Source organism: Anolis carolinensis, chromosome 1, assembly GCF_035594765.1.
Source record: "Anolis carolinensis isolate JA03-04 chromosome 1, rAnoCar3.1.pri, whole genome shotgun sequence".
Lineage (NCBI taxonomy): Eukaryota > Metazoa > Chordata > Lepidosauria > Squamata > Dactyloidae > Anolis > Anolis carolinensis.
In genome coordinates, this window is record NC_085841.1 from 341342419 (window position 1) to 341368934 (window position 26516).

A 26516-nucleotide genomic window follows, 5' to 3' on the forward strand; every position below is an offset into this window, starting at 1 on the left:
ATGAAGTGGGCAAAGTGTATCCTAGACACTGGGTGTGACTTCTCCAAATCCTTTCCAACTTTCCAACTCTGAAAAGTTCTACAAATGACAGATTGTGCCAACAGAAGCCTCTGGAGGGCACAATTTGCCCTTAAATGGTTTCTTCTCCAGTTGGTTTTTATTTTTAGAAGGGCAAGAAAAATCCTTTTTAGAAACTAGCAGTTAATTGCCATCAGTTATCCCAGCTTCGGGGGACAAGACTTGCCCATTTCGCAGACTAATTTTCTCCCAGAGATAAGTTGATTTGGAGCCGATTGCATTCCATGAAGATCCAGGTCCTTCCAGAATTGCCCAACTTATGTGATATTTTGAGGTTGTTCTCCAGAAATTTGTTTTCCTTCTGTGTTTTTCGATGGCAGCTTTTCATTGAAATTCAGAAAACATCCCAAAAGTTGTGTTCCGTTAACATTTTATAGAACGCTAAAGTTATCAGTCAATCAGCCCTGACTAGAATCAAGAAGGGAAAAATCCATTCATTCACTTTGAAGTGTTTTAAAAAATTCCCCTCAACAACAGTACAGACAATTAATTTTTTCAATGATTGCCCAATTTAACAATGCTTCAATCAATTGATTACATGAGAAATGTAATCAGTTCCCTCTATTCTCCTGGATGATGTTTGTTTCTCCAATGTTTCTGGCAGCATCTCATCTGAAGCTGCAAGGTGCTGAGAGATCCACCTATAACAAAAACCAGTTTCTTTATGTGATGACATTTTTTAAAAGTGATTTATGTTCTAAAATGTTTTTGAAAATGTTCCTTGCCTTTAGTTTGTAAAATTTGTTTCTTGCTGTTCTTTGTTAACTCAAATATTTTGTTCTTACAGGTTGGTGGTATCCACATAAATAAATGGAAACTTGACCGGAAGCTGGGCATTTATGTGCTCAGCCTTTATGGCATCTTCTTGTGCTTCTCGATACTGATAGAGTTCAATGTCTTCACTTTTGTCAACTTCCCAATGTGCCGAGAAGATGACTGAATGGAACTATGGACAGGTGTCATCTGGATCCATTGTGCTAAAAACGACAGGAGAAATTTTACATTGCTACCTGCTTCTTCTCCTAATTCTCAGTGTCTTTCCTGCTTCATCACCTTACAAGCACTTTTCTTGTACTTGGAAGGAAAACACCTGTTCCTTTGAAATACATGAAAGCTCAAGGCAACCAAAGCATTTTCTTCTTCTTCTTCTTTGGATCTTACCATTCCATCACGCAGCTCTGTGAATCTCATGCAGAACTTGCAAAAGTTCAATGGTATCCTCTTGTGGTGTTCAGTCTCTTTTAGGCAAGTGATTCTCATCATCCATTTTCATATGAAGCTTGGAAAAGAAACTCGATAACCCAACTTTGTTATGATGGCCTTTGGTTTTCCAAATAAAAGGAAAAGAGAGTGGGTCAGGACTTTTATTTTGGCTCATTTTGAGCATCTTAGCCATGGGATTTAATGCACTTATTATGAAATGCACTACTAAGGACCTGTCTTCTCCCCTTCAAGTGCTCTGTTTAAAGAGAACTTTCACTGATGCTGAGGAGTCTTTGGTGGTATTCAGTAGAACATTGTTACCCTGTTTTCGTTATTTAAAAAGGACGACTTGAAGGACACAAAAACAATCCCACTAAAAAGAGAGGAGGGAATACAACACTACTGATATTGTCATCCTTTCAAAAATACTATGGAACCGATTATGTGGCAAACTGGAGATCCATACTTGAATATAGCAACACAACATTCTAAAGTTGGTGAGGAACAATTGCAAATATCAAGAATGACTATATATATATATATATACATATGGAATATTATGCTTTTTGTTCATAAAGTTGTGGCAGCACCACTCCGTATACCCACCAATTTTAGAGAAACTGAAAATTAAAATCTCGGGTGCTCAGTAAATGATTGTCAAGGTAAATCATTGAAGAATGTGAGTCTAATCCAAATGCCTTCCAGATTCTCATAGATGCACTATGGATTTGAAGGTGTTTTATATTTTCCTGTGTGCTCATGCATGATTGAATGTATGCACGCACACAACAAAATATCACTGCACAATTCCCAGTTGATTGTTATTTCCATGAGCTAAATTTAGTGTGTGTCCAGCTTCACATTTTAGCAAAAGCTTTGGAAAACTGGGTGGCAGGAATATAGTAAAATCCCTGCTGGCCTTTGAAAAACTGGATTAAAATAATTATGGAACATTGCACAGTATGCACCTTTCTTTCTGTCCACTGTGTTTCAGATCATTGTTGATATAAGCCTGCCTTGTTGGCACTGCAGAGCTTGGAAAATTTACCTTTTGAGTTGTAATTCTCAAAATTGCTTTGTTGGTTCAAGTTGTATTCTGAAAAACCAATGCTACCAAGTTTTACAGAACCAAAGAGATTATTATCCACATTATGAGAATGACAAAGAATGTTTTCAGCCAATGTTGTCATTTTTTTGAACCCCTACTCCCTGAATTCCCTAGTTTGCATAGGGGATCCAAGGACGTTTAGTGCAAAGAGTCATTTTTTTCTGAGCACTTTTCTCAGATTGGATTAGAAATGTCCTATTGAGAACTGTTGAAAAAGTTTGCATCAACAGGGAAAAAATCAGGACCCCTTTAACTTAAAGCATACAATCAATGATAGGGAGTAAAATAAGGATGTACTTGTATATTTATCCATTTGCTGTGCTCCCTTTGTCAGCACTTTATTGTAAAGATTCTCCTGCACCCAAATGCACATTAGCCTGATCTGCATAAAAGAGATTGTTTCTATTTTTGTTGGGGGATTTTGTCAAAAGAATGAAGTAGTTCTTATTTTTATTTTTTTGTCAAAGCATAACTGATTTGGCAGCTGTCTAGTTTTTGTATTTTGCCAGTATCATAAATTAAATAGGCCTGCATCTTTACAGATGTGATTGAGAAGAACACTGGAGCCATAAAACATAAACTGTAGATGGTTTTGGACATTGCCACAGAAGGAGGCTTTTCTCTTGTGCCGTCTGATCCACAATCGTGTACATCTCCAGCCCATGCAGCCCATAAGCTCCATTTGTATCCAGAAACTGTTGCAAAATGTACCATTTCAGAATTTTCCCAGGAAACGCAAAAGCATGAAATGCAGGTTACCTGTACCAATAATACATGATAATGTTAGAAATATTTCTAAATCACATGCTGAAATTGTGGTCCCAGGCAGGTTTGTCAAAAATTTCCATTCCTTGACTCCATCATAGTATTTTTTAACATAGACTGCTAAATAAAATATATTGGATGCCTAAAATATTTTGTACCTTAAAATACATTTATATATATGTAGATGCTCAAACCCCATTATATACAAATAATGACACAATTTTATTGCTTTTTATATATAATGGGGTTTGAATATCCACAGATTTTTTTGATCCATGGGAGTCCTGGAACCAAGCGCTAGCAGATACCAAAGGCCCCAACTGATTGGCAAAATGTTTCTTCACATGTCTCTCAAGGTCTTGAGCTCACTTAAGCGAATCTGAAACAATGATTTCTTTCCTTGATCAGATTGTACTTGGTAAAGTCTGTCAACGAAGTATATAGCACATTGGTGAATTGGCGGCAATACTATATGATTCAAAGAGATCTCTCTCTAGCATTTAGAGTTCAGGACTAAAATGGAGATTTAGACTTTATATACATCTTAGCTAACATAAAACCTGAACTTTCCAGATTCATGTATGCAAGACCATTTCATGTATGCATGCTTCCATATCATGTCATTCCCTGTGAACAATGGAATTGCATTGCACTGAGCTGTTTCACACATTACATGGAATTTGCATTCGATGTAGTCCTAGCTTGGCTATTAGGGACTAAAGCTTCCAGAATCCCTCATGCTGTCCAGGTAAGCTAGGTGATCCTGGAAGTTGTAGTTCAAAAACAAATTGCCAAGCTATGGAGTTAAGTGTACGATAGAATATCTTTTAATATTGGAACCAGATATAATATCAAAAAATGTTATTTGTGAATTGGCTCAGTATTCAGTTGCAAGCGAAACAGAGCTAAGTAATCACATGAAGTGCTTGAGACATGTGCTTGAGCCAATCCAATGGCAATCGACTCTTCCATGCAAGCAGGAGTAGAGAGTCCAAAAGGGGGGTGGGCCCTCAAGCAAACATTTCTTAAGTTGGTCTCTTAGGTGCATTATTGATTAAAATGATATAGAACTGCTGATCTCTTTCAAAATTATATACAATTTCTGATACTGGGAAATGTAATGTGAATAAAACATTTTTTTAAAAAAAACGGATTACTTTACTGTGAATTGGTATGAGGCATCCAAGGGTTATTTTGAATAGTTTCTGCGTAAAGGGAGCAGCTTCTTCCTAATCTTCAATTGTAACAAATATCAGTATTGACTAAGTGGGCAACTGACTCCAGGAAATCAGCTTTAATGCCGTAGTTTGTGCCAGAATCACAGTCTTTATTGTATAATTAGAACACAAGAAGGAAGGACCATGGGCTATATTTCATTTGCATCAGACCCTTCATTTTTGTGAGATCATGGTGCATGACCCCCCTCCCTCCAATATGAAAACTCTTCAGCAAATCTAGAGAGCCAACTTTACTCTTGTAAAAAAAGAAACCAAAGAAGTCCATCTCTTAATATCATTAAAGCCAATCAACGGAACCCACACACCATGGGGATGGGACCCAATATGTTGGTCCAGTCCCCACAATTGCAAACAGAAAGTGGAAGTGTTTCACCAAAGCAGTGCCGATTGCTACTACTGCTGTGATGGTAGCATTTCAATATTCTTGAAATACAGATATGGAACAAGTAGAACAGGTGATTCTAGAAGTTGGTGTCTTAAGTATCTTTTCTAGCCTCTGCAGTCCAGAAACTTTCCAGGCAGGACCCTTTCTGTCTCCTCCTCTGGTCTCATTCTTCATAAGACCATCAAACTATGTTAAAAAATATTGGGGTTGCTATCTGTTGGGTAGATGTGATAAGTAGGTCACAATCATGCAACGCACAAAAGAGAAAGGCCTTTAAGAGTCATTTCTACATTTGTTGAAATGCCACAATCTGGTAAGGCAGAGTTGTAAGGGCAAATTATGGGAAAGGAGGCATCAGGCACTTATATGGCCCTCTTCTACTCCAAAGAAGGAAAAGTGTGTGTGTGTTTGTATCAGAATTTCCTTCTTTTCCCCCTTTCTCTTTGTTCCAGTGCTAAATAGGACATCAGCTTACCAAAAATCCAAAAAAGAAATCTCTTTTATTTTATTCAGCATTTTTGTAGAGAAGTAGAATGAATATTGCTTGCATTTTGGAGGAGTCTTGGGTTCGATTCCAAAAATATATCCCAATGTGCTTCTAGGCTGTTTTTTTAATCTGTTGTTATATATATTTTTTAGAGAAAATAATTATTCATATTGTTGAAAAGGGCCTTGTAAGCCATGTGGATCACTCTTCTGTTTGTTGCAGGAAACCCAAAGTACCCAGTTGAACCTTCCCATCAGAAAATATAGGCTGCAACATACATGCACACATGAATATATGACTTGCCAAAGAACATGTACAGTTCATATGAGGACAATGATGAGCATCAATCATTTATGTTGAAGTTTCCCATTGTATATTTTGATCCATATGTGAAAGTCCACCACATCCAAACCATAAGACAGCATTTCTTGGGGTGGGGGATGTCGGGTAATCTTTCATTTGACTCATTCCTATGCTTGTAGAAGATCCACAAACATATTTTTGCAATATTTTGCCAATAATCTCTCCAATAATGTTGGTCTCAATTTGTGCCTTGTGTTCACCCTGAGACAAATTCATACATTTGAGATGAAAAGAAATTACTGTGGGTTCTGACTTGCCTATGGCCCACTTTCTTTTTAATATCAGAGACTTATGTCCACTTCCCCTTACAAATTGCTAAAAGATGTTTTGCATTCATGTACAAGATGGGTAAACAACAGCTGTATTATTACATAAAATTAAGTCACAAGTTCAATTGACTGTCTAGGTAGATGTGTTGCATTGGTGTTGAAGTAAGACCAGGGGAAATGCTCTTAATGGTATTCAGATTACAGATGAAAAATACTTTTGTTTAGGAATGCAAGTGTCTAAAATGGATTAAGTTTGATCAAAACTCCAATGAGCCACTGCACTAGTCTAGACCTTAGGTGTAATAATACGGTTCTCCAGATACAGTAGAGTCTCACTTATCCAACATAAACAGGCCAGCAGAATGTTGGATAAGCGAATATGTTGGATAATAAGGAGGCATTAAGGAAAAGCCTATTAAAAATAAAATTAGGCTATGATTTTACAAATTAAGCACCAAAACATCATGTTATACAACAAATTTTACAGAAAAAGTAGTTCAATACACAGTAATGTTATGTTGTAATTACTGTATTTATGAATTTGGCACCAAAATATCACAATATATTGAAAACATTGACTACAAAAATGCGTTGGATAATCCAGAACATTGGATAAGCGAGTGTTGGATAAGTGAGACACTACTGTACTGTCAAACTGCTTGTCCCAGTAGCCTTATCAGAACAAATAGGTATTCTGGAAGTTACAGTTTAATAACATCTGCTGGGCTTCCAGCCCTATCCTAAGCTTTGGCCAAAACTCTATTGATATTCCTGATTAGATTGGGCCCATTGAGTCGGTGGGATTTCTGTCAGTGTCAACTCATTGTTCAACAGCTGAATTAATGGATCTAATATAGATGAGGCTCTGCATGGGATTCAGGCATGTATTTTGCTCAGACTTTTCGGAAGTAAGCAGGTTTATCCTATTGTAGATATTATAGAGGTCGTTGCCTCATCAAAAATATTTCAAAAGCATAATCCAGTATGTATGTTTGTGCTAAAATATATGTGGATATGTACAGTTGACTTTCTGGATCCATGGCTTCAACCATCCATAGCTTTAAAATATCTCATTTTACTGTGCCATTGTATGGAATGGAACTTAAGCATTCATGGATTTCACCATCCATGGTGAACCAAACCCCAGCAGATACCAAGAGTCCACTACTTATACTAAAATACGTCTGCATGCATATCTTAAAAAGACCTTTAAGTCACTGTTCTATATTGTATGGACAATATAGAAGAAAATGGTAAATACTCAGAGTTTGGCAAAATTACTTCTTTGGACCATAATGTCAAAAATCCCATGGCCAAAGAGGCAGAAGAGCTTCTCTTGATTATATTGAAGCACAGGCAGTTTGACAAAAAGATGGTCCCAAGCTGTTGGGGACATTAAACATAAGAACATTAAATCAACACTTTGAATTGAGCTCAGAAGTGAATACAAAGAAAGTGGAGCTTTTGTGTAATCAGTGAATAATCCTGCCTAATAGTACCAGTTATAGTTGTGCATGAGCTTTGAATCGTTTTCAAGGGCAGCTCCATGCACAAACTCTTCAATGATCTACCCCAGCGGCTGGACAGGCGGTACTGCTCTGAGGGCCCTTCCACACAGCCATATAATCTAGAATATCAAGGTAGATAATCCACAATATCTGCTTTGAACTGGGTTATCTGAGTCCACACTGCCATATAATCCAGTTCAATGTGGATTTTATACAGCTGTGTGGAAGGGGCCTGAGAGAGATAAATATGGTTTGAAGGGGAGATCACTCTGTATGGTTCTACTCCTTGTTTGTTTCAAGTTTAGATTTTGCCTTGTTTTAGAATATAGGTGTATGAGGGATGCAATTACCTGCAAAATATAATTCTGTTTATTTTAGAAATTCATATTCTTCCTTCTTATACTAGCCTCAAGCAATTGACACATGTAACATAATGTGTTATAACACGATTGGATCCAAAGTAAAAGTGGGATGAAAGGAAGTATGTGTTCTGTTCCCCCAAATCATTTTCAACTCTCTCTTTGAAAAAAAATAACATCAAGAAACAGCCTATTGTGTATTTCCAGTTTTCTCTCAAAAAAGAAGAGTGGAGCAGGATTGTTAGTTTTGTGTCATAAATGTCTTTAATGGTCCTGATCCTGCAGTGGGAATCTGCGATGATTTGAGCTTGGCGGTGAGCCAGCTTGGAAGATGGCTCACCTGCGTCTTCATTTTCGATCGGCATAATTTTTCCTTCTTGCTCATTCATCCACCATCACTGTCATCATCATCATTGTCATCATCACTGTGCCAAGTTTATTTTCTTTTTTTATGATTTCTTATGTATACTACAGTTGTAACAAAGGTGTAGCTTAGATTCTCCACAATGGATTTTTATTTTTTATTGTCTGGTGAGCTTTAATACAAAAGATGCAAAAGAAAAAGGGTTCCATTTATTTTCTTAGACTTTTATAATGATGATTGTACAGAAAGTTGTACTCGTATCACTGACAACGATTGTGAATGTCCAAAGTGGTGTTCTTGCCCCCTCTGCATTTTACAATTTTTGCCATTACCCATTATTCTCTGTCAAAATAGTCTTCTTCACTAACTGAAATTACATGTCAATATTAGGTTATTTCAGCAGAGATTGACTTAGTTCATTATGAACACTGCCTAAGAATGTGGAAATAAAAGTCAACTCCAAAACCATTTTACAACAAATGATGAATAATGTTTCTACCCATAGCAAGCCAAATATGTTTGGCATTGAATTTCATCTCCTGTACAGTAGAGGGTTTGCTTTACTACCTGATATCCAAATAATATCCTAACGGTATGATGACCTTTCTATGAGTTTTATGAGCTAACTTTTGCTGTGAATAGTGAGTTGGCTCACTACTTTGTCATACTAGTCTATGTTCTGCTTATTTCAGTATGAAATACTTATTTAAATATGACAAGGTATGTATCCAACCTGGTGTTTATAAATTACTAAAAGTTCTTTGGAGCTTTGCTCCTTGTGCCATTTAATTTGAACACAGCAAGCACGTTTTGGCTACTTATTGGTTTTGAGTCATTCTCATGAATAGACTCTGGCAAGGTTTAATTGCATGCAAACTCTGTTATCAACATCCTAACTTTTTGAGTGACCATTTCCCCAAAAGCAGTGGTTTGCAAAGATCAGGAATCTGTTCCACATTTTGTTAAGCAACCCCAGAAAGTTGCAAAGGCAAAGTACAACACGATGCCTATGCTGCCCTAGTGTGTCCTAGAACAGAGGTTCTCAAACTGTTCTTTTTCAGACTGGTTGGAAATGTTCAGTATTCCTAGTGGACCACTTAACAGCCTTTTTTTCCCTATTGTACTAAAAATAATGATGGCATTTACATAAGGGTCTCCCCACTCATTAAGAGCTGGGTACATTTTAAAAAATCCGGAGTATATTATAAATATCATGGTTGCTAAGCAATACCCTATATTAATTTTTTATCAGGAAAGCTGTGATGTATAGTAATGCCATATTATGAGAGCCTATATATTAGTCTGCCCCTTTCTTGACTCTTCCACAAAATGCTCCCAAACCAATAGCAGTTGGTGGTTTCCGTGTTAGTGAGATCTGTTAATCTGGTCCGGGTCTAGTGTGAACTTTAAACAAGCTATCCAAAGTGATGAATCCTATCTCTAAATCTATCTCAGCACTTTGGATAGCACCTGTAAAGTTTTAACAAAAACCTGGAGTGGGCTTACCACCCCACTGATATGGAAGACGTTGCACCCAATGGATTTTGAGGACCACAGTTTGAGAACCTCTGAGCTGAGACATTCCCAACTGTCTCCTGTTCCTGGCACACTGAAGTGGAAGACATTTGATATATTGCAGGCAGATGCCTTTTCAGGGATGTTTGTATACTCTTTTAAAGTCTTTTCAGCATTTTTGACCCACTGCTCCAAAGCATCACTGAGTGACAGTACATTCGCTACTGAACACTACTGAGTTGTGGATGTTGCAAATTATGCTTTAATGTGCAATACACTTTTGTTGTATATTCTCTGCACCGCTGTCCTGTTATTCAAAGCACTTTCTGAAAGAAAATTGATTGTAATAGAGAGCTGCTGTCAGGTACTCGATCCCTTAAAATACAATAGTTGGCAGTTCTGTCATTGCTTCTTTGTTCATTTTGTTTCATTCCTGCAGAATGAATGTAGACCTCTTAAGGTCTGTCAACACAGTTTGCTTGAAAGGCAAATGGCTTTTGATGTCTGAATTTTATCATAATCTGAACACATCAAAACTTGACATAGTCAGATGGGAAAGGTCTACAAATCAGACTGGTTCCCATCAGGAATCTTTCATTTTGTTGTTGAAACAAGATAATGGCCTTTATTTATCAATTATGGGTAAGGAAAAATGGCATATATATATATATAGCACTTCTGAAAGCAGCATTTTGTTCCCAATGGCTAAAATTCTCCAGCAAAGTTCTCCCTTTGTTGGGTGAGATGATTCAGGGATGTTTCCAAGCATGGAACTAACTGCTGATCTACATCTATTATCTTTCTGTTCTGGGTTGGAAGGGTGTGTGTTGTGTGCATCCCACAATGGGGTGTGTGGCAGTGATGGTACCTCTTTAAGAAAAAAAGATGTCTCTTTTTATAGTGCTGCTGAGAGAAAGGAAAGAGATAACTTTGTAAATTGTAAATTATACAGATCTATTTATCCTGTTAATTTCTTTCAATGACTGTGACCTTATGCACTGTGAATGCTCTTGTGATATGGGGTTCTTTGTAAAAATCTGTATGTCATTAAAACAAAAATCCACATGTGATAATTTGTTACATAATATTGGCATGACCTTGATTATTTTTATTGGGAAAAGGAGGAGGAAAAAATCCAATAGTTAATATGAATGGAACTGAGGATTTATATTTACAATAAAACTAGCAGTCAGTATTGTAAGGGATACTTTACAACATCAACATATGTACTCTGTCAATACAATAAATAAGAACAACTGAAGTGTGGTAGTGATATTTTTCTTAATAAACATATATCCAAAAAATCTGAAAAGACAATAAGACCAAAGAGCATCATGATTTGTTCATTAGATACTCAAAATCAAACATTGGTGTGAATCCTATAGTAGACACATAAGACCACAATTCGAGAAGGATATTGACAAGCTACAATGTGTCTAGAGAAGGGCAACCAAACTGGTTGAAGGTCTGGAAACCATGGTCTTTGGGGAATGGCTTTGGGAGTTGGATATGTTTTATCCTGGAGAAAGAAGGTTAAGAGGTCTCATGATAGCCATGTTTAATTATTTGAAAGGATGTCATATTGAGAAAGCAGAAAGCTTGTTTTTTGCTGCTCCAGAGATTAAGACACAAGAACAGATTCAAGCGACAAGACAACATTAGCAGAAAAAAATTCTGAAGGTTAGCACTGATTGACTGTGGAATACTCTGCCTCAGAGTGTCATGGAGTCCCCTTTTCTGCAGGTTTTTAAACAGCATTTGGATGGTCATTCCTTTGAAATGTTTTGATTGTATATTCCTACTCTACGATTGGGGCCGTGGTGGCACAGCAGATTAAACTGCTAAGCTGCAGAACTTACTGACCGGAACATTGGTGATTCGAATCTGTAGGACAAGGTGAGCTCCCACTGTTAGCCCCAGCTTCTGCCAACCTAGCAGTTTGAAAACATGAGAATGTGAGAAGATCAATAGGTACCACTCTAGTAGAAAAGTAACAGTGCTCCGTGCAGTCATGCTGGCCACATGACCTTGGAGGTGTCTATGGATAACACCAGCTCTTCGGCTTAGAAATGGAGATGAGTACCAAAAAGCCTGAGACCAGAAGTGATTTGATTTTGGTTTTTTCCCCCAGATTCTGGAATACCTGTATTTTTATATATGTACATAATGAGATGGCTTGGAGACGGGACTTAAGCCTAAACAGAACATTCATTTTTATTTTATGCACACCTTAGACTGATGATAATTTTATACACAATATTTGATACACAATGCATGTGAAGCAAAGTTTGTGTACACTGAGCCATCGGGAAGCAAAGGCGTTATCATCTCAGCCACTTGTATGTGGACAAGCTTGGAGCATTTTGGAATTCAGGATAAGGGAGGCTCAGCCTGTATTCATCAGCATTGCTGTGTCTTTTATTGCTTCCTTTTATACTGCTAGGGTTCAGGGAAAGAGGTGTGTGCTTTTGCTGCACAAGTTCCAAAATAATTTGAATCTCCTTGGGCATTATACTGCTTTGCTCCAGGCAGTAAAATGTCTCAGGGCAGCTCTCCTCCCTGGCGGCGGCAGAGACGAGGCCTTAAATTGACAAGCCTTAAATTCTTAAATAGGCTGGATTGTGTGGAGTTTAATCCACTGCCTCAGCAGAGCAGATTATAAAGTCAGGTCATTCTTCACACAGAATGCAATGTGTGTGTGTGTACATACATGCACACGAAAGAGAAACAGAGAAAAGGAGAGAGAGATTGATTGATTCTACATCCTGGGAAAAGGTTTGCATTTATGCGGACACAGCTCATCAAAGGCTCAGCGTTGTGGGAAAAGCTCCACTCCAGTGTTCAAAACCAGACAACACTTTGACTCAGCAGCTCAGATAGCCAGTTATGTAATGCTAGTTTGTGCTATAAAAGGCTTGTAATCTGCGGATTAGCAGCCCAGGAGCCCTCAGCGGTGGGTTCAATGTTCTTATGTAGCACCCAGAGGATATATAGCAAGAAGCTCACAAGGGGAGGAGAAAACCATTGTTGTTATGCAATTTGCACTTCTGAGAGCACAGTGGTAAAAACCATAGCTTATCCCTTTGGTATTTGTTAGGGTTTACTGTCACAGCTAGAATACATTTGTTTCCCTCTCTGGAAAAAGGTATTGCAAAGTAGATGAATATGTGCTCTTCCTTTGCAAGAAATAGATTCATTTTCTAATTTGTACATTCATGCATGTTTAATTAAGAGTCAGTTACAACTATTACATGCCCAAACAAAAGAACAATATGTAAAAGACAAGGAAATAGGCTTTAATGAAAACGAGAACTTTTGGGATAAAATATTACAAAATGATAAGAAAAATATTACAAAAATATGTAACAAATTGTTAGAATGGTCCACGGAGACAGAAGAAGTTAAAAATTGTATGATGAAATGGGCAAGGAATTTTGGACACCCAATTAATTTAGCAGAATGGGAAACAATTTGGAACAAGCAATTAAAATATATGTATTCATCGGATTTGCAAGAGAATTGGCTTAAGATGTTCCATCGCTGGTACATAACACTGCAAAAATTGGGGATAATGTACAAAAATGCTCAGAATCACTGCTGGAAGTGTAAAAAGCAAGAAGGTACATTTTACCATGCATGGTGGACATGTCCCAAAACGTCAAAGTATTGGAGACAAATACATGATGAAACACAAAAAAATACTGGAAAAAACATTCCCGATGAAACCAGAATTTTATCTTTTAGGGCTAACTGAAAATATGACGGACTTAAACAGAAATGATGACATTCTATTCACTCATATAGTAATGGCGGCAAGGATGACCTTTGCAAAATATTGGAAATTGCAAGAAATCCCTACAAAAGAACTCTGGTTAGAAAAAGTAGACAAAATGATATGGATAGACTCACTTTTTTGCTGAGAAAAAACAGAGGAAAACCATTAAAAATGACAGATTGGAAAAGATATGAAGATTACAAAAAGAAAGCAAAGATTTAGATTTAATCAGGAGCACCCGTGAGTCTAGTAAATATGACTAGTAAAACTTTAAAAAAGAATGAAAATGTGAAGAGTAAAGAACGGAAGACCAAACCCAATATTTACCCTATATTCTCAACCCTATCCTCCTTATCTTACACACTCCGTCCTATATCCCTTTATCCAGTTACTTCCCCCCCCCCTCCTAAATTCCGTCCCCTCTTCACCCCCTTTCCACACTTGACTTTACCCTACCTTAAAGTTGTTTTCCTTTTTAACTATGTATCACATTTAAGAAATCTGAATTAAAAAAACATAAACATTTTCCAGCCTTCCGGCTTCATGAGGGTATGCTCGATTCCGGCCACAGGGGGAGCTGCTGCTTCATCATCCACTGTGACACCGAGTCCTTGATGGAGTACTTCCTCAATCTTTTGCACGCTGCTGGATGTTTTTTTTAATGGTGTCATAGGTAAAGGTAAAGGTTTCCCCTGACGTTAAGTCCAGTCGTGACCGACTCTGGGGGTTGGTGCTCATCTCCATTTCTAAGCCGAAGAGCCGGCGTTGTCCGTAGACCCCTCCAAGGTTATGTGGCCGGCATGTCTGCATGGAGTGCCGTTACCTTCCCGCCAGAGCGGTACCTATTGATCTACTCACACTGGCATGTTTTTGAACTGCTAGGTTGGCAGGAGCTGGACCTAACAGCGACTGCTCACGCCGCTCCTGGGGTTTGAACCTGGGACCTTTCAGTCTCCAGCTCAGTGCTTTAATGCACTTCGCCACCGGGGCGAATTTATAAATTTATAAATTTATTAATTTATGGTGTCATAAATTAGTTAAATTAGCCTCCCGGCATAAAGCGGTACCTAAATTTCCTACTTGACAGATGCAACTGTCTTTCGGGTTGCTTAGGTAAACAACGAGCTAGACTATTTAATATTTAATTATTCACGTAATCCACAAGCGTAATCTGAGCCGTTCCTACAGTCATTGCACATTATTTCATATCTATCTATTGCACAAATTCTCCAAAGGCTTGGTCACAAAGCCATGTTTTTACTCTCTTACGGAAGGTCAAGAGGGAGGAGGCTGATCTAATACCTCTGGGGAGGGAATGCCATAGCCAAGGGGCCACCACAGAGAAGGCCCTGTCTCTCGCCCCTGCCAATCGTGCCTGCGAAGGAGGCAGGACTGAGAGCAGGGCTTCCCCAGACAATCTTAAACTCTGAGATGGTTCATAGAGGGACAGGTAAGCTGGGCCAGAACCATTTAGGGCTTTATAGGCTAAAGCCAGCACTTTGAACTGTGCTCGGTATCAGACTGGCAGCCAGTGGAACTGAAGTAACAGGGGGTTGTGTGCTCCCTGTACACCTCCGTTGGATCATTTGAAGCTTCTGAACAGTCTTCAAAGGCAACCCCACATCTAGTGTGTTGCAGTAGTCTATTGGGGATGTAACCAGAGCATGGACTACCGTGGCCAAAGATATAAAGACAATTGCAGTGAATCAAACATTTCTAGAGAAATTAGGCTATGCCCCAGACTTCAAGGGTTTCAGTCAAACCTGAAAATTTGGCTCGTTTACCAGGCCTTTGACCATGATTAGAATTATTAAACTTGAGGACTCGGTGATTCATTTTCACTTTCGCACTTATGGGACTGTTATTGAATATAGCCTGTTTATATCCACAGCCTCTACTGCGTTTTATTCAGTCTTTTAAATTAGTACGGGTTTTATTTGATGTTTTATGTAAATTTGTCATGTAAGGTTTATTATTGTTGTTTTTATATGCTTATGTACCTTGTTATATTTTGTCTGTTGAGTGCTTTTGTGAGCCGCCCTGAGTCCCTCAGCCCCGAGTCCCTCTGGGAAGATAAGTTTATTATTTATTATTACAGTAGAGTCTCCCTTATCCAACATAAAGGGACCGGCAGAACGTTGGATAAGTGAAAATGTTGGATAATAAGGAGGGATTAAGAAAAAGCCTATTAAAGATCAAATTATGTTATAATTTTACAAATAAAAGACCAAAACATCATGTTTTACAACAAATCGACAGAAAAAGCAGTTCAATAGATGGTAATGTTATGTAGTAATTACTGTATTTACGAATTTAGCACCAAAACATTGCAATGTATAAAAACATCAACTACAAAAACACTGACTACTAAAAGGCAGACTGCGTTGGATAATCCAGAATGTTGGATAAGCGAGACTCTACTGTATTAAAGACTGTATCTTAATAATTCATAGAATCATAGAATCATAGACTAATAGAGTTGGAAGAGACCTTATGGGCCATCCAGTCCAACCCCCTGCCAAAAAGCAGGAAATCACATTCAAAGCACTCCTGACAGATGGCCATCCAGCCTCTGCTTAAAAGCCTCCAAAGAAGGAGTAAAAGCCTTCAAAGACACTTCTTGGCAGGCGGTTTGGACTGGATGGCCCACAAGGTCTCTTCCAACTCTATGATTCTAATTCATATTATAATAAAATAATGTTTATCTGTATTATTCCAAACATGATTAAAGTAGTTTAGCGAGAGGGAAAGACAAAAGTAAAGTAGAGGAGGTTGGAGAGGAAGGAAGGCAAAGGGAATAATAATAAACTTAAAGAATAAAAGGAAATGGGAGGGGACAATGGGACTTATTTGATTATATTTCAACTAATAAATTATGTGGATAAACAGCTTCAGTCCAGCACTTTAAAAACAGTGACCCTCATTCTATAGAGGTTCTGTTGCTGCAGTTATGCTCTTCTTATTCATTCAGCCACACACCATTTATTCTCCAACCAATTATTGAACAAAGGCGCTTATGCCCTTTCCCATAATTTAGCAATACAGATTTTTGCAGAAGTTGGAAGAGTTGTAACTACGTCTAAATTTGTGGCTTGACCTTTGGATTTTGAAAGAGTCAGAAAACCATTTTAGGGTTTCATGCTAAATTACACTCAGCAGTCTGTTGAATTATATCCAACACCTGATTTTAAAAATTATGGGGGTTTGCTTGTTTTGTGATTTTTTTTTAAAAAAAGGAGTGCATTAACTGTTCTTTTAAGCATTCCCAGAAAGACATAGTTTCTTATAGATCCTGGATATTTTGTATGGAATAAAGCATCATTGATACACCACAGTGAAGACATTTTCTTTGAGACATGAACTGCTTAGAATAAATAAAGGGTAAAAGTTTCCCCTGACGTTAAGTCCAGTCGTGACCGACTCTGGGGGTTGGTGCTCATCTCCATTTCTAAGCCAAAGAGCTGGCGTTGTCCATAGACACCTCCAAGGTCATGTGGCTGGCATGACTGCATGGAGCGCCATTACCTTCCTGCCGGAGCGGTACCTATTGATCTACTCACATTAGCATGTTTTCGAACTGCTAGGTTGGCAGGAGCTGGGGCTAACAGCGGGCGCTCATTCCGCTCCCGGAATTTGAACCTGGGACCTTTTGGTCTGCAAGTTCAGCAGCTCAGTGCTTTAACACACTGTGCTACCAGGGGCTTGTTTAAATAACCCAATCTTATCTGATTGATCAGTTCTCAGACTAAACTTTAACAGATTTTTCTTCCTATTTGCTGTTATAAATTGGACATGACCAAATATATTTGGGATTAGAAGGTTTTAAATGACTGTTAATGCTTAGCATATATATTCTTGTTTACGTTGACCTCGTGTATAAGTTAAGGGCAGATTTGTTTGGGCTCAGTAAATTTATTTTGGGATACATTCAACTATTAGTCCCAACTAAAAAAAGAAAACGTTGACGATACCAAATTCCTACTGATTCGGTGGCTCTACTCTATTCTTCATTGGTTGCCTATGTGTTTCCAGGCCCAACTCATAGTGCAGGTTATTACCTATAAAGCCCTAGACAGTTTGGGTCCAGCCTATTTACGTGACCGCATCTCCCCCTATTAACCAGTTTGGGTCCTTAGATCTGCCGGGGAGGCCTTCTCATAACCGCATGGGCCATCCAGTCCAAACCCCTGCCAAGAAGCAGGAAAGTCACATTCAAAGCACCCCCGACAGATGGCCATCCAGCCTCTGCTTAAAAGCCTCCAGAGAAAGAGCCTCCACCACATTCTGGGGCAGAGAGTTCCACTGCCGAACAGCTCTCACAGTGAAGAAGTTCTTCTTATGTTCAGGTGGAATCTCCTTTCCTGTAGTTTGAAGCCATTGTTCCGCGCCCTATTCTCCGGGGCTGCAGAAAACAAGCTTGCTCCCGGCTCCCTATGTCTTCCTCTCACATATTTGTACATGGCTATCATGTCTCCTCTCAGCCTTCTCTTCTGAGGCTAAACAGGCCCAGCTCTTTAAGCCACTCCTCATAGGGCTTGTTCTCCAGACGCTTGATCATTTTAGTCGCCCTTCTCTGGACGCTTTCCAGCTTGTCAACATCTCCCTTCAATTGCAGTGCCCAGAACTGGACACAGTATGGCCTGACCAAGGCAGAATAGAGGGGCAGCATGACTTCTCTGGATCTAGATACTAGACTCCTATTTATGCAGGCCAAAATCCCATTGGCTTTTTTTGCCGCCGCATCACATTGTAGGCTCATGTTTAACTTGTTGTCCATGAGGACTCCGAGATCTTTTTTTTCTATGAGTTGTTTTAATTTATTGTACTGTAAACTCCTCTCAAACCCTTGATATTAAATGGTTTAAAAACCTGGACAAGCAGATAAGTAGAAAAGGGGGTGAGAGATTCCTGACCACATTTTGGGAGTCATATAGCTGGAGAAATGTAACTTTGAGCCATAAAGATCCTCCCAGATTGCAATCTCAGATCAATTCTGGCAGAAACTAAACCCTGGGCTCCTCCAGAAATACAACAACTGATGACACAACCTGCAGGAAATGTGTCAGCAGCCCACTGCCCTCTGTGGTATTACATGCTGCACTTCTTGTTTTGCCTTAAAAAAAAAAATCCAAATAATGTTTTGGTTGTCCCAGATTTAGTTATATTGTCTGGCACCAGCTAGAATATTTTATTCCCACCTCCAAGGTGGAAACAACAAATTGTAGCTAGTGTCCTTCTCCCTTTTCTTTTATAAACAAGAGTTGTAATTCATTAGTGCTTTAATGAATGCGGCACTTTTTGCATCATAGCACTTAAATACTTAGCATTATCTTTTTTTTTTAAATCAAATAACTGAAAATTTCCTGTCAAGCCATAGAATCACCTTTACAAAAAATGCCCCCCTTTTAAAAAGAAACTTTTGGAAGTGTTTTTGAGCAAATCCAAGAAATCACTACAAATGGCACACAACATAAAATGAATGGGATATCGATATAGAGGTGATAACAACCAGCAACACCCAAGGAGCTGTATCATGAGAATTCATGCTGCTTTGGGTGGGTCTGGAAGAGCTATCTGCTGGTTTATATTGCTCTTATTCTTGCCCTGAATTTGCACATTCCTCGGGTGGGAGGGAGAACGTAATTCCCCTTCCAGGTCCCCCCAAAGCATTTCCTTGTGTCTACAAAGCCAACCATTCCAGGGACATCCGTGCTGGATTTCTTTTCAAAACAGGATCTGATAGACTGAAGTTGTCGAACTAGTTTGGGTTTCCCTGGCAGTCTCTTCTTTCTCTGTCTTTTCCAACAACTGCAAAGGCTTTGTTTCGGAGCTCTTTCTGGTGCACGTACTATATCTGCCTTGCTTTCAAGAGAAGGAAATTTATTCTGCTGCTGCCTACAGATGTGGAATGCAGGGTAAAGTAATGGATGTTACTAATAAATTTGATATCTTTAACTAATCTTCCTGGTGGGGAGTCACCTACAAAGAGGAATATAAGGGTGTGTTTACAATGTAGAATTAATGCAGTTTGACTCCACTTTAATTGACATGTCATGCTCAATGCTGTAGAATCCTGGGATTTGTCAAAGCACCATCACCTTTGGCAGAGAAGGCTAAGACCTTGTAAAACTACAACTCCTGTGATTCCAAAACATTGAGCAATAGCAGTTAAAGTGATGTCAAACTGCATTAATTCTACAATGTAAAAGGTAAAGGTAAAGGTTTCCCCTGACATTAAGTCCAGTCGTGTCTGACTCTGGGGGTTGGTGCTCATCTCCATTTCTAAGCCGAAGAGCCGGCGTTGTCCGTAGAAACCTCCAAGGTCATGTGGCCGGCATGACAGCATGGAACACTGTTACCTTCCCGCCAGAGTGGTACCTATTGATCTACTCACATTTGCATGTTTTCGAACTGCTAGGTTGGCAGAAGCTGGAGCTTACAGTGGGTGCTCACTCCGCTCCCCGAATTTGAACCTGGGACCTTTCGGTCTGCAAGTGCAGCAGCTCAGCGCTTTAACACACTAAGCCACCGGAGGCTCCAATTCTACAATGTAGATGCACTCTAAGACAGGAGCAGAGGGACCCAAAAAAAATCTACAATGTAGATGCACTCTAAGACAGGAGCAGAGGGACCCAAAAATGGACATTGTATGAAACAAATGCTCCAGATAGTAGAATCTCTTGTCATTGCATTCTATCAGCACGCTAAACGGATTGACAGTTTTCTTATTTTAAAACAAGGGATTTATTAAATTATACTTATTGTTTTTATGGTACAATGATTTGAATGCTGGATTATGACTGTGGAGATCAGGATTTGAATCCCCATTCAGCCATTGAAATCTCACTGGGTGACCTTATGTGAGTCTCATACTTTCAGCCGCGGAGAAAAGCAAAGTCTTTTGAATAAATTTTGCCAAGAAAAGCTTTTATTAAGGTTCCTATAAGTTGCCTCCAATGGCACAGCGGGTTAAACTGCTGAGTTGTTAAACTTGCTGACCAAAAGGTCGGTGGTTTGAATCCAGGGAGTGGGGTGAGCTCCCACTGTTAGCCCCAGCTTCTGCCAACCTAGCAGTTCGAAAAAATGAGAATGTGAGTAGATCAATAGGTACAGCTCTATGGATAACACCAGCTCTTCAGCTTCTAAAGTTGAGCACCAACCCCCAGAGTCGGACATGACTAGACTTAACGTCGGGAAAACCTTCAGAAATGACTTGAAGTAACATAAAACTACAGTGTAGTTATTGTTTATTACTTACATTTATCCAGCCTTTTGTCCATTTGTCTGAAGGCATGGCTTTCCTCCACATTATTCAAAGTGAGAGAGAAAGTTTGACCAAAGGTCACCCAGTGGCTCAGCAGAGACTAGAATATGAATATTCTAGCTTCTGGTCCAGCAGAGTAATCATTACCTTTCACTGGCTTCTGCTAGGATTCCTAAGTCCAATCCTTAGTCTACTAAACCCATTGGATCAATGGATTTGACACAAGTGAGACTCACAATTCGATTTCATTTTTTGTGTTCTCCTGGGCAGCTTTTCTATAAGCAAGAGATGTGTGCTAGTTCATAGGGAAGCACTTTCATTAAAAGACAAGAGGAGGAACCGTAAATATTGGCTTTTTTCTTGTGTCAGGAGTGACTTGAGAAAGTCGCTTCTGGTGTGAGAGAATTTGCTGTCTGCAAGGACGTTGCCCAAGGGATGCCCAGATGTTTTGATGTTTTTACCATCCTTGTGGGAGGCTTCTCTCATGTCCCCACATGGAGCTGGAGCTGATAGAGGGAACTCATCCATGCTCTCCCCCGGTTGGATTCGAACTGGCAACCTTCAGGTCAGCAACCCAGCCTTCAAGTTATCAATCCTGCCGGCACAAGGGTCTGACCCACTGCACCACCCAGGGCTCCAGATACTGGCTGAAATGTAATGAGACTGTGGAGAAAACAAAGGACGTATCTCAGTGAAGTTTCTCCTGGTTAATCACAAAGGTTGTGTGATTCAAAAATTCTGAGGCAAGGTTTGATCTGGCCCACTAAGCCTAGGCTTTTAATGAGTAGGACAAGTTCAACCCAACATGTTTTACTGCCTGAAGTGGAGAAGTAAACAGCCTCTGTGCCAAACCATAGTACCTCAAGCAGTTTTGTATAGATGGCAGAAAATGCCATTAGACTCTCCCACTTTTTATTAGATAGGTTTATTCATATATATTTTTTTTGCTCTCTCAGGCCCTATTTACACTGCCATATAATCCAGTTTCAGAATGTAGATTAACAGGATTATATAGCTGTGCAGACTGATATAATTGTTCAGTGCAGTTCAATGAGCATTATATGAAACTACACTGACAGTATAGTAAGGTTTGAACTGCATTATATGGCAGTGTAGATGGGGCTTTAACCACTTCGTATCCAGATAGCTTTTCCAACTGCAGGGCTTCTTCTTTTGTGATATTGTTCACCAGCATTTTTTCTTTTTTTCCTTATTAGCAATTGGCAGAATTTTCATGAATTAAAAAATCTGCTTCCCGAGTTTGCCACCTCCCTTAAGGCTGACCCTAATGTGTTCATATGGTAGCAGGTTCAGGATACATAAAGGCAGCGTGCCGTCAGAAATGTGTGCCGCTTCCAGTGTGTAAATGTTCCACTCTTGCCAGTCCCATGTAAATAGAGTGAGGGTTTCCAGGCTCCATCTGGTTCCAGTTACTCACTCACACACGCCAATACACATGCCTCAGGAATGTGCAGATGGACAGTGTGCCGCTGTGCATAAAATCCATCCTAATGTTCATTGTGCTCTGTCACTTCCTCACCTCCAGAATGTACCTGTAGCTCTGGTGCATTAATTCCTTCCTTTGACTTCAAGGAAACGCCAGGTACAAAAAGCTACTGGTGACTAACAGTCACTCACAGGCCTCTCTTTGTACTATCTGAGCTTAAGTTCATGACCAAAAATGGGTTTATTAAAAAAATCAGAAGAAAACACCCTTGACCACCAAGGACTGCCTCTTCCTGAAAGCCCCCGTTCACATAAATACAGGAAGTAGAAAGAAAGCAGCTAAAAGCAGACACATTTGGAAGTGTATCATTACTTGGGAGCCTCTGGGCTTTTGGAAGCACGGCAATAAAAAAGCGTCCTGTCAGATGCATCATCTGCCTTAAAAAGTGGGGGTCTGGAGAAGGCGTGGAAGTTTGGTCAGGATATGCCAAGGTATAACTTGCTTCACAAGGGAGATTGTGAGTGATTTTGGAGGGAGAAGCAGCTCACCAGCTTCTTGGCGGAGAGGATGAAAACATCGCTGGGAAACCAGGGAACTGGGTGAGTCCTGAAACTTTGGAACAACAACTGGACTTTTTCTCTCCAGTGAAAGTCTCTCTCTTTCCTTTCACCCCACCCAACCCTCATGCTGCCTGCTGGAGAAAGAATGCCTCTCTTCTGCCTGCCTTTCCCCCCTTGCTCTCTCTCCTTTGTATCCGCTTGCTGACAGACTTTGGGGAAGTATCAGCTGTGCAACTGCAGTCATTTAGTCTTTCTGTGAGCCAAGGCCACTGAATACCTGTTTCGAGCAATAGGCATTTTATGGGAAGGGAGATGTGCAGTTTGAATAGGAGGTGGGAGTAAGGAGGAAAGTGTTGCAGAAAGACCTTGTGCTGCCATGTTGTGGATCTGGAGTTATAGCAGGGTTTTTCTGTGAATACTGACTGAAGATGCGGTTTGAGCAATTCATCTGAGTCAGAAAGATGGAGCTTCTTGTCCCTCCTTTTGTGTGTGAAAGGTACAACATAGAGCACCCATCCCATGGCTTTAACAATGGCGTATTAGGCAGGTTTTATTAATCATGTCAGAAGCAACTTGAGAACATACTGCAAGTCACTTCTGGTATGAGAGAATTGGCTGTCTACAGAAACGTCGCCCACAGAACACCTGGATGTGTTACCATCCTGTGGGAATATTACCATCTCTCATGTCCCTGCAAGCTAGAGATGACAAACGGGAGCTCACCCCATCTTGCAGATTCGAACCGGCAACCTTCAGGTCAGCAACCCTAGAAAGGTGAAGTTTTTTGGCATCACAGTATTTTGATAATGGATGAGAGAAGGAAGACTTCACCTGTTAGGCGGGTAAAGTCTTCCTTCTCTCATCCATTATTAAAATACTGTGGTGCCAAAAACCCTTTAGCTATTGGGTTTCTTTGCAGCAGGTTGCTGTGAAGGACACAAGAGCAGTAAACAAAAGGTTGTGGTTCCAGTCAGGGCAGCGTGAGAGGGAAGAGGCAGCCTTTGAGGCACAGAACACAAGCATGCAATATTGTGGGCCATGGTAATGACAGATAGAAGAAAGTTAGAAAGTTGTAGCTAAAGTGTTTTTGTTCTTTTTGTTATTGTTGCTGGGATTGCTGTACTTTTATTTAAAGGTATGAGTACAGTCAGCCCTCTCAATCTACAAATTCCACCATCCATGGCTTGAAAATATTTTTTAAAATTCAAATCCGAATAGTAAATTTTTGCCATGCAGTACAAAGGATACGATTTTGCTATATTGTACATGATGAGGATGGAGGCCGGTGGTGCAGCAGGTTAAACCTCTGAGCTGCTGAACTTGCTGACCTTTTGGTTGGTGGTCCGAATCCAGGGAGCGGGTGAGCTTCCACTGTTAGCCCCAGCTTCTGCCAACCTAGCAGTTTGAAAACAAACAAATGTGAGTAGATCAATAGGTACCACTCTGGTGGAAAAGTAACAGTGCTCCCCGTGCAGTCATGCTGGCCACATGACCTTGGAGGTGTCTATGGATAACGCCAGCTCTTCGGCTTAGAAATGGAGATGAGCACCAACCCCCAGAGTCGGACATGACTAGACTTCATGTCAGGGGAACGCCTTTACCTTTATCCTACATAATGCACAATATATTTTACATAATGTGGCTTGAGCATCCAAAGATGTTGGTATTTATGGGGGATCTTGGAATCAAACCTGACTGATATCAAGGCCCTATTGTATGTACTAAAATATATGTATGCATGTATATATTAAAAATACCTTTAAGCAACCCTTCACCCTGTAACTGGAGACCCCGGTGGCACCATAGGTTAAACTCTTATGCTGGCAGGGCTGCTGACCAAAAGGTTGGTGGTTTGAATCCAAAGAGCGGGGTGAGCTCCCATCTGTCAACTCCAGCTTTCCATGTGAGGACATGAGAGAAGCCTCCCATAGGATGATAAAACATCTAAGCGTCCCCTGGGCAACGTCCTTGCAGACGGTCAATTCTCTCACACCAGAAGCGACTTGTAGTTTCTCAAGTCACTCCTGACACGGAAAAAAAACCAAAACCCTGTAACTGTATGGACAATGTAGGAAAATACAATAAAAACTCAACGCTTGGAATGCTTTCTCTGTTTTATCTCCATATTCCTTATTGCTGTAATGTTACACCATGATAACTTGCAACTGAAAGCCATATAATTCAATTGTACTTTTCATTATCCCATTTTAACAGGATACATGGCAGCTCAAAGATATGTATTAATCTGTTTCGTACTAGATTGTCATTGCAATTATATTGCACAGCTCTGTGTTTTGTTATGGCGCCTTCCTTCTGCCTTGTACATCTTTTAGATTATATGCCTTGGCAAGACTCATTGTTTGTGGTTGTTTTACTGTAAAGCACCATGCGCATTTGATGGAGCTGTATCATCAACAATAGCATTTGGTATCATTTTAATTTCCTTGCCTGCATCCAACAGACTCTAGCAATTTGTATTTTGGGAAGGAAGGTCTCTGGCAGAAAATGGTAATGATTACAGGATTCCATATGATTGTATTTAAAGGGTACTAAAGTGCTACAATTTTATAGTATGTATGAGACCCAATACCAAAACCAGCATCATTTCACATGCATCACATTTTCAAATGGTTTTGCCATTACTTTTACATATTGATGGGATTTGTCTCTCATCCTACAAGCTGACTGATGAACTTGCATGCAAAAAAGTACCCCTTAAAGAGGGAAAACACAGCAGTTTAGTGGTAGAATGAGCAAAGCTGTCGATTAATGCAGATGCGACAAACATATTTGTGCATATAGAAGAAATCTGAAGTCACACCAGAATGAACAACTTGTAGTAAATGTTCTTTAAAAATCACATGTAACTTTTTTGCTTCATGTGCATTCCTGCAAGTATCTGATCCAGTTGGTAGTTAGTTATCTTAAGCTGGCATCCCACAGCTTATTTTCTCTGCTGATTATAATTACAGCTTGAAGGTATTCCTTTTTTTAGACTACGGTTCCCAGCAGCCTCCCATGGCCATGCTAATTATGGCAGTTGTTGTCCAAAAAACATACTTCTCCATCCATTGCCAAAATAAAAGAATCCCCCCATATCGTGCTAACAAATAGAGGGAGCCACTGTATATTTTTATATATTTGTAATTTGTAATATTTTCAAAAAGTTTATTTTAAAAAATCCAATGTTTATAATTTTGGAGAAAGAGTTCTCTATCATTTTTTGTGTACCTTCAAGTTATTTCTGACTTATGGTAACTCTCAGGTAAACATATTGTGATGTGTGGTTGTTCTTGCCTTCCTCTGAGGCTGAGAGAGTGTGACTTGTTTAAGTGTAAATCAGGCCCCTTCTACACTGCCATATAATCCAGTTTATCAAAGCAAATAATCCACATGATCTGCTTTGAACTGGATTATATCCATCTACACTGCCACATAATCCATATAAGCAGATAATCTGGATTTTATATAGTAGTGTAGAAGGGGCCTCAGTGTGTTTCCTTGACTAAAGAGATATTTGAACCCTGGTCTTCTAGTCCAACACTCATAGTCCACATGGAAGCCAGTGCCATTGAAGGTACCAGACAAATAAACAGCTCAGAAACCACAATTCTCTGGCATGCAGAAGTGATGAGAGACTAAGAATGAAAGGAAGGAAGGCAACAACATGTCTTTTGGCAGGGATTAAGGGAATTTTAATACAGCAATTAAAATTAACACATTTGTACACATGGTTTAGGGACCGCCGCTCATGAGAACGTGACCAGGCTATAATATGGTTCCATGAAGTCCTGAACAAGTATCAGTGTTTGATTTAAATAGAGACAG

General features: G+C 39.6%; 2 protein-coding genes across 5 annotated transcripts in view; both read left to right on the plus strand.

Moving 5' to 3' along the window:
* slc24a4 (solute carrier family 24 member 4) overlaps positions 1-10903 on the plus strand; it is a 157091-nt gene extending 146188 nt beyond the window's left edge. For all 3 annotated transcript variants that reach the window (XM_003214403.4, XM_016990901.2, XM_016990904.2), the window contains exon 17: positions 866-10903. In XM_003214403.4, coding sequence (XP_003214451.1) covers positions 866-1018 — 153 coding nt within the window. In that variant the 3' untranslated portion in view covers positions 1019-10903. The remainder of the gene's footprint in view (positions 1-865) is intronic.
* An 8227-nt stretch (positions 10904-19130) lies between these two features.
* rin3 (Ras and Rab interactor 3) overlaps positions 19131-26516 on the plus strand; it is an 86185-nt gene continuing 78799 nt past the window's right edge. Inside the window, exon 1 of one of the 2 annotated variants that reach the window (XM_062968290.1) lies at positions 19131-19332. In XM_062968290.1, the coding sequence (XP_062824360.1) occupies positions 19319-19332 (14 nt within the window). In that variant the 5' untranslated portion in view covers positions 19131-19318. Of the gene's footprint in view, positions 19333-20561; positions 22728-26516 lie in introns of those variants that run through there. The other variant, XM_062968286.1, reaches the window with a different exon arrangement.